At 38.9% G+C, this 12054-nt stretch overlaps 1 protein-coding gene across 1 annotated transcript in view; it reads right to left on the bottom strand.

Annotated features, from left to right (window-relative positions):
- The window catches only part of nkain2 (sodium/potassium transporting ATPase interacting 2), a 43496-nt gene that overhangs the window by 12157 nt on the left and 19285 nt on the right, over positions 1 to 12054 (bottom strand). The window contains exon 3 of the mRNA XM_034143058.1: positions 9401 to 9601. Within this exon, the coding sequence (XP_033998949.1) occupies positions 9401 to 9601 (201 nt within the window). The remainder of the gene's footprint in view (positions 1 to 9400; positions 9602 to 12054) is intronic.

Here is a 12054-nt window from a genome sequence, read left to right as displayed (position 1 = left end):
CCACTTTGTGATGTCATAACGTTTTTTTGGCTTGTGTAACCATTAGCCAATAACCAACTAAGGTAACCCCCCCCCCCACCTTATCACCTGAATCTCCTCCTTGAGCACCATTGTGTTTTAAAAAAAAATATATATATATATCTCTCAGAGGGGCGTGGGGAGTGGCTCCTTATTTTCATCTAAAGTAAAAGACAGAGAATCAGCACTTTTGGAACAGGGCTGAAACAGAGGGGATTATGGGATGCTACAATGCATTATATGTTTGGTATTTGGAGCCAAACACTTCAGAGACATGTTTTGTATAACTGAGAGCTATAATATATTGATGAAAAAGAGTATAATAGGGGACCTTTAAAGCTCTTAATGTCTTTCATTTTTATAAAGCACTTGCCTTGTGTTGAAAGGTGCTATTTAAAAAAAACTTGCCTTGCCTTTAAAAACCTAAGATGACCTCGAAGTAGCTTCCCCTGTCCGCTACCACTCCAGCCAGAATGATAATTAGTATTAAATTAAAGGACACAAAGTCAAAATGTTGTTTGAAAGACATTCAGGAGCTTTCGGTCACCTGCAGTCAAAGCTGAGCCCGTTGTGTCTTCTGCAGGCTCATTGCCTCTGGAAATGTCTTTGAGGTGCAGATATGTTGGTACTGCTGAACAGAGTGCAGAGAGCTGTGCCGCCCTGCGATAGAGAGCGTTTGATCAGCTGTGACGGAGTGCATTTCCCTACGCATCAATATCCTGTTAATATTCTGGATGCTGAAGTATTCTGTTTTGGTGTTGCTGCATGTAAACATAATATCCTGTTTACAATGATTTGATCTTCTCCCCATGCCCAAATAAGACACACCGATATTAGCTATTAGTTTGTGTTCCTTATCTCGTTTCTTGTAGGAGTTCTGGGACTGAGAAGGTTTGGTGCCTGCAGTTATATTCAGACTTTTCCTGATGCATCCATCATTTTGAGTGGTGCAGGGATAAATATTTTATATCTAAAGTACATAATAAAATCCCCCACAACAGATGTTGATATGACGATTATTATCAGGAAAATCTAAACCACCGTCCATAACTCTTAGCCCACAGCGCTTTACTCTGACCTCGATGGTAGCTTCATTTATTTATTTTCTCATCTACAATACTTTACTGACAGTGAGTCATGCAGTGGAGGTTACAGCTTTTAGATTATTATATTTCCACAGAGAGAAATACAAAAATATGAGGAAGTGAACATTTACCAAGAGTTATGTTTGGGAAAATGTATGAGTGAAATGATTACGTTACACATAATATTATAAGACACAATTACTCAATCTCAATTTCCTTAAATGTTTACATTATGATAATTTATAACGTTCTTCAACTGGAAACTTCACAGTTTTCATGTTTATTTGTTTAATTGAGAAATGATCACACTTTTATGATGTCAGTTACTCTTAGTTCTTGAAATTGAACTGAATCTTCCACCTCCTTTCAACAATCTACTTCATTCAACACTTATAATTAATTAAACTTAAACTTTAGTCAGCGCTAAAGTTCTCTCGACCAATTTTCACTGCCTTTTTGGCTTCTTTCACAAATTGAGTTTCTCCACTTCAACTTCTTTCTGGATTTCTTGTTGCAGCTCTTCTTTCTGGAGACATTCTGATCCATTTCTACACTGAAAAAACGGAATTGTTGATAATTAAATTAGGGCTGTCAAGTTAACGCGTTAATAACGCGTTAACGCAAAAGAAAATTAACGCCACTAATTATTTTAACGCGATTAACGCATGTGTATTTTTTGTCCTCGGCCGCCCCGTAGTTTCAGAGCGCATCGAGTGTAAAATACCATCTACAAGCTGATGCTGACAGCCCCGCTCCTGCCACCCGCTTGTGGCAGACCACACTTCCACGCTCACCGGCAGGCCCGGACTGGCCATCGGGAGGACCGGGAGGGTGTGTGTATGTGTGGGGCGACTCGCGCGAGCGAGGCACACCTTACGTGTTGTTGTTGTTAGCATCTGGTGCTAGCTAGCTGCGCTAACGGATATAAGGAGCTGTTTCAATGACATTTCGCCGACAACTGCGCCGAGCACTTGACTTTATGCAGGTAGCCAGACAGTGGGACATTGTACGAAAAGTCAGCACACTCAGCACGGATAGTACGCGCAACATTATTGCAGCTCCCGTTCGAGCATATATGCCTTGAGCTGCACATACTGTAGCTCCAACGATCCATCACAGTGTCCACACACACACACACACACACACACACACACACACACACACACACACACACACACACACACACACACACACACACACACACACACACACACACACACACCACACACACACACACACACACACACACACACACACACACACACACACACACACACACACACACACACACACACACACACACACACACACACACACACACACACACTTTGTATTGTATTATTGTATGAGAGAGGTTCCAGGTTGAATTGAGGTGAATATTTGTAATGTTCAGAGGTTGTTGTGTTTAATATTCATGAGAATATTTGTCATTGTTCAAATGATAATAAACAAACATATAAAGCATATTTGTCCACTCATATGTTGATAAGAGTATTAAAAAACTTGAAAAATATCCCTCTAAGGTACATTTAGAACAGATACAAAATGTGCGATTAATTTGCGATTAATCGCGATTAACTATGGACAATCATGCGATTAATCGCGATTAAATATTTTAATCGACTGACAGCCCTAAATTAAATGTATTATGTCAACATATTTCACATAACTGTATTAGGTTAGTTGAAAGCAATAATATTTAGTTGAACCTAATATTTAAACTTGATATTATTGCGTTCAACCAACTAATACAACCTAATACATTTATGTGAAATCTGTTGACACAATACATTTAATTATAGTCAACGTTTCAGTTTTTTCAGTGTAGTTTCAAACCATTTTGATTCATAGTTTTTTTTTTATATAAACAGTTCATAATGGTAATTGACCACAGTGTCAGTACAAAATGTATTTTGGTTTCTTCCTTGTTCCTCTCTGTTGTCTGTCTAACATTTCTTCCCATTTTCTGTCTGTATTCGGATGGGCTGAATTAAACTGAGCTGCTCCCAATTGTGTGCTCTGACACAGGTTCATTTTTCATTTTGTCTTTGGATTAGTGTTACCTAGTTACCGCGGCAGTACTGAAGGTGCTGGGTGTGATGAGTGGAAATGGAAATAGCGCCGCTTCAGCACGGACAGGATCGCTGCCCTGGTCAGTCTGACATGCAATAACCTGTACAACTTCCCCACTTCCCCTCACAGCGCTCATTCAGAGAGAAAAACATTTTTTTAATGGGCTTTTATGTGCACAGTGACACACAGTTTCCCTGGAGGCATGACAACAGTCTTTATCCCATCTTAAAAATACTGTGCAGCAGGTGCATGATAAACAACGCAGCTACTGTAGTTAGGCAACAGTGAGTCAGCAAAAAGCTAGTGGCATTATTCTAAGGCAGGAAAGAGTAACGGTATGGTTGATAAACTGTCAGGCATACATTTTCTCGACTTTCTGAAAAGTTTAGTCTAATATGTTTTTCCCTTCAGAGCGAGGACAGAATGTTCTGAACAACAAAGATAATGACTCCAGAGTGGGATTCCTACATTGCAGGTACAGCCTCTAGTTTCACAATGTATTTTCAATTCTTTTAAAACATATTTTTCAGAGAGTTAGTAAATGTATGCAGCTTATTTAGTCATAGGCAACTAATTGTCCAATATGAGCTAATGATGGCATTGCATTAAAATGATGACTAAAGTGATTCATCCTCAGGGAAACATCAATGTGTGGTCAGAATTAAAGGACAATCCACTCAACAGTTGTCGAGATATTTTGCTAAAAACCACAGTCATTTTCCCGCAGCATCCTGGCAAGGACAAGAAGATTCGGAGACAGTTTCTTCCCGCGGGCAGTGAGACTGTTAAAAAAATGGAACTGTTGAAACAACTTCAAACATTCATCTGCTACTCAGTAGTATGTATCTAATACCTAATATATATATATATCATTACAATAACTTGTATATAGACTCTATTGCACTATTCCACATCATAACTTTATTTTATTTTATAACTATTATTCTTTTTGTATTGCTCTTGCTCTTATTGTTATTATGTTATTATGTTGCATTGTTGGAGAAGCCTGTGACATAAGATTTTCAACTACATAATTACTCTGTAGCTATGTCAGATTGACAATAAAGAACCTTGAACCTTGAACCTTGGGGATTGGATTTCCAATAGATTGAGACCACTGTGTATAAAATGAGTTTATATACAAAGAGCCAGCACAACAGCCAAGCAGAGATTGTAATAACACCTGACGTTTTTTTTAGAGAGCTTGTGGTAGAACCAAAAAATGCAGGGGGATCATCGTGGGAGGAGACCTTTCAGAGAAGCCACGACAGATGCCATGGGGAAGGCACTTATAGGTCAGTCACCCGGTGACGCAGTTTGTTCTCCACTGTGGAGGAAGGCAAGAATGCATTTTGCCAAAACAGTCTCTGTGGAAAGTCTCATGCATCAACCCCTTCAAGGTTAGTAAAACTGAACCAGCCCCACGGGTTGACTTGTGACCAACATTTCGGAAGATCATGAAGACATTTTGATCCAAAATTGATTATTTCCCATTCCCTGCGCCTTTACGCCCCAAAACCCTCCCAATGTTTATGAGGAATTTTAATTGTACAGTTATGTTTCAGCCTGTGTTGTAATCCTTATGCAACATTCTGTCTAATAACTTGCATCTCACATTGTTTCTAATGTTTGATGCCTTTGAGAAACGGCACATAATTTACAGCAACAGAAATTAATCACAATGAGGATAACATACAGCATTAACCTTGCTCACCCTTGAACTTTAGAGGTATAATTTACCATTCCTTGTTAAAGCAAGCTTTTCTTTGATTCATTAAATGAGCTCTTACCCGTCTTAATCTGAAAATAACAGGCAAAAAGGGAAGGTTCAACTTTTTCATCAAATGTGGGATTAGTGCGGTAGAGCTCAGCGACTGCTTGGATGACTGGTTCAATTCACATGCATTGTTCTTTCTTTTCCCTGATCTCTGAATAACAACTCTGCTATGAAAACCAATGTGTTCCCAGTGCTGCTTCCACTAATATCATTGTTTGCGTATGACATCATTGTCTGTGTTTAGTCAATGAAAGTTAAAGTATAGCTTCATATGCTAATGACTCAACTTTTGTACCCGATGATGAACAAGGAAGCCTAGAAACTCAAATATCAAATATTTCTGTGTTATACTTTTAGTAATTGTTTAATATTTCAATGATGGAGAGTATATGCTTTAGTTGTGGTCATTAAAACAGTGCCATCTTACTGATCATAATGAAAGGACAGATAAAGGATAGTCCGCTGAATGTCTATAAACTCCCCAAATGGGTCACTTTTTGGTGGTTCAATTGTCCTTGGTTTTTATATTTTTGTTACATATTGTAAGTCATATCAGGACTAAAATATTGACTTTGTTATAGCCATCGATGAATATAGGGAGGGCAATGTTGGTCACTCAGTTCACCACTTTGGTCAAGACTGAAATACCTCCACAACTTCTCGATGGATGAAGTATTCTAAAGACCTCTTTTTAGTGCCACCATGAAGTTGAAATGTTTGGGTTTGAGTGAAATATTTTTTGTTGGATTGGCATTAGATTTTCTAGAGATTCACAATCATCAGGTCATTCTACACTGTGTTCGGACTCTGAGATAATAAAAAAAGCTATGTGATGCTGAAAACTGGTGAAGGCCTACTTTTTTGCCACACAACAACGTGATCAGAAATCAATAATAGAATCAATAAAGAATTGCACTGATACACAGCATCTATCATGACAATAACATTGTATAAATTCCCTTCCCTTCTCACAGCCTCAAAGAGCTGTATCATGGCTGTTGACTCAGTCTTCTCTTCAGTGACCCAAATACAGCGCTCTGTGTTGGCAGAGCTACTTGCTTGTTCTGTTTTGCATCATGCATATATTTGGTGTACATAAAATAATCTGCAACTAAAAAAATAACTTTGAAAGGTTGCAGGGAAAGCAAAATAGCCTAACTGTCCTAAAAGCTTATATTGCGTGTTGGTTATGGGCCATTTTAAGAAAACTGTTGCAATATTTTAGATTTTACGTCAAGGATATGAGCCAATTTGGAGCAAAACATCATTACCTACCAATACTGTTGAGCAGTTAGGCTAAAATGGCTGCAATTTGTGTTCATTCTCTCAGTGTTCAGAGTTGCTAACATGCAAACAAGCAGCACAGATGATGATACTCTTCATCACATGAACACACAGGATTTAAAATTCAAGGCTTTTTCAACTGTGTGTCCAATGGGATGCTGAGTGTATGGAGGCTGCCTTTACAGTAGGTGATTTCACTGATTAGTTTCCCCACTCTAGTTGAATTATGCTAATCACTGAAATTACAGGCAGGCAGGCACTTTGGACAACCATGCCAGCAGGAAGCCTAATCTTAGTCGTTCTTTGTTGCAAAAATGTAATTTAATGATCAGCCCATGCTATTAGATAAGGTAGGAGGAGAAAAAACAACAACTCTCTAAATCTCCCTGGAGAAGCCCCATGCTCCTCTTCAGCTCCTATCTTCATACTGTGCACCAAAGTGTAAAGAAATCCCTTTGAGATTTGCAGTTTGGAAAACTAATCAGTGCTGTAACAGTCAGGGAGCACGCTAATCAGCTTGTCAGTACATTTGTTTACATTTTTTTACAAGCTCACTTTCTTATCTCATGTAGATATAAGGAATAACTTAAGAGATGCGATGATGTGTGACCTAATCAATCTGTTGATCGGCAGCAAAATACTTTGAATACATTTGAAGATATTGTTAACGCAAAAATGGCTGAGAATTCCAAATCTGTAGCCTATTAAATTGAATAGGTTTGGGTTTTGAACTAACAAAAATTTAAAGACTTTGGAAATTTAGAGACCTTGGAATTGGACTTTAGGACGGAAGTGTATTTTTGACAATTTGAAGACCAAAACAACTTTACAAGGTTGCATTTGCCAAACTTTAATTTCTACAACAGATATACCTGTAACTGACTGGGGACATTGGCAATCATTCCCAAACAAAAACAAGCTCTGTTGAAGACCTTGACAGCTGACAGTGGCTTTTTCCCAATCCCAGTCTGTCAAAAAGTGCCATGATTTGTAGAAAACATTGGACTCACCTGTAACCCCTTTCCTTTACACTGCTAACAATCAGCTGACCAGTAAACATGCAAAGAAGAGAGCAACCCAACCGAACCCTAACCCCGCACTTAGTCATCGAGTCTACCGGTTGGACGTATGCTATTAAAGAACCTGACAGTGTTTCCACCAATTACAGTGAACCAGCCAGCCAGTCAGCCAGTGAACCAGTCACAGTGTTGAGAGTGTGCTCATGGAGCATGACAGTGTTTCCACACACCAATTACAGCGAGACAGTGGTACAGCTGTGCGGTGGCTTGGCACTCAGCCACACTATAAGTACCGCTATCGATTGACAGAAAGTGCATGAGGAGAGCGGGCGAGAGACAGTCATGCCAAGTGAGGGGAGGAAGACGTGGAAAAGAAAAAAGAAAAGCCACGCTGAAACTCCCAAACTCTTTTTCTGTCTTTGTGTTGGTGTAATGATGCATGCAGTCACATTGAAGCGCCTGTTTGTTTATCGTGCAAGCGTCTGTATTCATAAGCGCTCTCGAAAATCGGAGTTTCAGTACTGAGGAGACTCAGATTAAAAGTGACAGGCCTCCCTCATTCATGCTCTTTTTTCCTCTCTCCACTGTCTCTTCTGATCCTGCTAATTATCGCAGTCTGACAGCTCAGGAGAGGAAGAAATACAGAGGGCGAGGGTAAGCGCCAGGCAGAGGAAACAAAGAGAAGGGAAACGTTGTTGTTTTGTAACAATGAAATAAGACAGAGCGAGCACGAGAGAGCTACAAAGAAAAAACTGATGAGATGAGAGAGAGAGACTCTAAAGCAGTTTATCTAGCTTTTCAATGTTAATAAGGGTATGAGGTTATTAACTTAATGGAGTCGGGATGCTTTATTTTACCACAAAGTTGCACAATCACCCACAATTCCCCGAACCATCGCAAAAGACAGAGAAGTTGGCATGGTTGTGGTACACTTTAGAATACATTAAACTAAATGTACTAGCGGGGGTGACTCTATAGATCATACATATAATCATTTGATTCATTTTAAAGTTTCTCTCTCTCCGTCACACAGACTGCAATATTTTGGAATTCATTTGGTCTTTTTTTCCAAGAGTAAGGTGAGAACATTTTTAGTATGTTATTTTATTAGATAGATGCGTGATTTCTAGTTTTTACCTTTTATTTATTTGTATATGCATGCTTCTTGAGTGATATTAAGCTATCTTTGGCTCTTTGCTGTAACAATGGTAAATGTCCCCTCTGTGGGACGAATAAAGGTATTTTGATTCTGATCCTGATAAATGTACATTGTCTTTTGAGTGTGATTATTGTCTCTAATTAAAATTGATTATTGTTATTAATATCATTATCAATGTCTTTGGATATAATCACTCACGATATCCAAACCCATTATCAACAGTCTGTAGTTTCTTTAAACTCTCCTGAACATGTATTTTGTACATTTAACTATATAAACAACTTTTAAAACACAGTTTTTGTTTTCTTATAGTTACATGCTGGAGGCTTTTATGGTAATTTCTTTAACAAGCAGGTTGTTTTAGCTGCACTTAGCTAGCTAATTAACGCTAACTCACTGTGATGACTGAATAACAATTCCTTACATTCATTTGCTTTTCTCCTGTGCCCACATTACATTACATTACATTACATTACATTACATTACATTACATGTTACTTGTTAGACGCTTTTATCCAAAGCGACTAACATACTCAATACTGTGGGCAATCCCCACAGGAGCAATTTGGGGTGAAGTGTCTCAGGGACACAACGACATGCTGACTGCAGTGAGGTTTGAACCTGTGACCCCCCTGATCCCAACACCAACGCACAACCCACTGCACCACACGCCGCCCACCAATCATGATTGGAAAATTCCAAACTAGCTGGTATGATAGCAAGGCTAAATACATCCCTAGCTACAAGCTTAAGGTTCATTTACTGCCTCATGTCAGAAAGAAAGCAAATAGGTCATGCAAATAAAATAAAATATGAACTGCTACACATTTACAGCAGCACTCGCTGTTAGGGACAGGTCATTAGTATTAGTTACAAGGCTGTTCAAAGCCACGAGCCTAGGCGTAACGGTGTGTGTCCTTACTGTATACTTGAGTTTCAAATTGCAGAGCATACTGGAAAGTACTCATTTAGCTCCAGTACTTACAGCCAGGAGTATCTGCAGCGAGGAGTGAGCCACCTCTATGAACTGGAAATCCATCAGACAGCCGGATATAGATATATATCGGTGGTCTTCGGGTGCCCAGGAGGGAGGAGGGGTGATGGGTGTCACCCTGCACCCCGGGCCGTTCTCCATCCACCAGGAGCGATGCATGGACAGGTTGAACGTCAGGACAAGGTCAGAGTCCTGGCGAGTAAAAGTCACAGAAACAGACAAAGAGAGAGTTTAATTACATATTCACACACGAGACGGACCTGGAACAAGCTTGAGATTTAATTCAAACTAAACTGTTTGTCATATAAAGGTCTACTGTATAAGATGGAAGAGGAAGAAAAAAGGTTTGAACCGAGCTAAAAATAGATCCCAGACTTATAATTCCACTGATCTGGGATCACTCAGATTAGATGTGAATCGTGCACAGGCAGGGTTATGATGAGGACAATAACAGAGGGAGAAGGAAGGAAAATGGGAGGAGGCCACGGGAACCAGAGAGAGGTTGAGAAAAATCTTTTGAACGTTTTAGAGATGCTTTGTGCTGTGGTGTCATTGGAGGTTTAGAAACTTAAAGCTCCCCTATTATACTGTTTTTCATCAATATATTATAGGTCTCAGATATATACAAAACATGTCTCTGAAGTGTTTGACTCCAAATACCAAACAGATCATTGTAGCATCCCATAATCCCCTCTGTTTCAGCCCTGTTTCAAAAGTGCTGATTCTCTGTCTGTTACTTTAGATGAAAATAAGGAGCCACTCCCCACGCCCCTCTGAGAGAGATTTGGTTAAAAAGAACACAATGGTGCTCTAGGAGGAGATTCAGGTGATAAGGTGATAAGGTGGGGGGCGTTACCTTGGTTGGTGATTGGCTAATGGTTACACAAGCCAAAAAATCGTTATGACATCATAAAGTGGCCAAAATCTGATCAGCTCATTTTCAGACAGGTTTATATATAAATGGATCAGGACAAAAAGTGAGCCAATCTTTGTTCCTGAAACGTTCAGAATCTCTTTACACAGAGGGGACACATGTTTATGTATAAAAGACATGAAAAAGTGGATTTTGCATAATAGGTGACCTTTAAATTATACTGTTAAGGTTTTAGTCAACAAACTCATGATTGGTTTCCCTGGTGTATTTCTCCTCAAGCAAAACAATGCCAACAAAACTATAGCTACCATTAAAAAGAGAGATGCATTATTGTATATGTTGCAAACATTAGGGGGTTATTAGCCACACTGGCATATGGCTCCACATATGGAATGTCTTTGGTCCAGACTGATGTGGATACATTGGTACAGATATATATTTATGGTGTGGATAGATTGTTATAACTTCTTTAAGCATCACCAGCAAGTCCTGTGAAATGTGTCTACATCTTAGAATAAGGACACATGATTAATTCAAATGACTTGAATGTCCTGGTAATAGCCCTCAATCTAGTACTGCCATGATTGATTGATTGATTTAGTTTATGGCCATCCTCCAAATATCTGGAACAAACTCCCAGAAACCTGCAGGTCCGCTGCAACTCTGACTACTTTTAAATCCAGGCTGAAGACTTTTATTTTTGCCGCTGCTTTTAATTGATATATTCATATCTTAAACTGCACTGTAACTTTTATTATCTTTGCTTTTAAATGAGTGTTTCTAGATATCATTTTATAATATGTTTATAATATGTTGCTCCTAATGTCTTTCATTTTTGTAAATCACTTTGAATTGCCTTGTGTTGAAAGGTGCTATATAAATAAACGTGCCTTGCCTGCTACATTAGCAATTAGCTGTTCCTCAGTAAGACAGAGACACTATAATATCTGTGTACAATCTGAGTCTTTTTATTCTACAGAAACAAAAACATTGTTTTCTCTTTCTTTGCTCAGCCTGTCCACCACAGCATGAACAGTCCCATCACTGGCAGAGATAACTTGAAACAACAGCCAGAAGCGGCAAAGAACAGCAAAACCAGTAAATAAAAACACATCTTTGTTCCTTCGTTGTTTCGGTTCCACTTCACAGCAGCAGAAAAAGACCACAAAGCAAAGCCCTCCTGCAGTAATGTGCAGTGTAGGGTATTTGTTTTGGCTCCACGACAATCCTTTTCATTCTAAAAGCCTGAAAGACTCACAATAAATGAGTTATAGATGTCTTGGTTTAAATAATGCAAATATTAACGACTCCATTTAGCAAGGAGGGACATAGATCACTCCACAGATGGCCATGCAATGTGCGCACACACACACACAAATGCATTAAACACACACTTGTTTTGTCTCTTGCACTGCTTTGCCATTAGTCTAATGAAAAGCCTTGATGCTTTTTAAAAGCACTCTGATAGCAAAAATGACTTTCATTTGCTAATTTTCTCCTTGATGATACATCGTTTTTACCAAGACATCAAAATAGTGATTAAACTTAGTTTTACCTTTATTCATTTATCAAGTCCTCTAGCAAGCTAAGGTTTTCTTACTGTGTGATTGATATTATACATTAACGTAAATCTTAAAATCAATACATAATATAGAATAACCTCCCCAATGAGACAAAAACCCACTTTAAAGTACATTTCCACGCGGACTATATCATGAAACAACTGCAGTATAGAGAAGTTAAGGGGTAAAACAGAGCCTTTTCAACCAGT

This window comes from Trematomus bernacchii, unplaced genomic scaffold (assembly GCF_902827165.1).
Source record: "Trematomus bernacchii unplaced genomic scaffold, fTreBer1.1, whole genome shotgun sequence".
Classification (NCBI taxonomy): Eukaryota; Metazoa; Chordata; class Actinopteri; order Perciformes; family Nototheniidae; genus Trematomus; species Trematomus bernacchii.
This window is presented reverse-complemented; position numbering and strand designations above follow the sequence as displayed.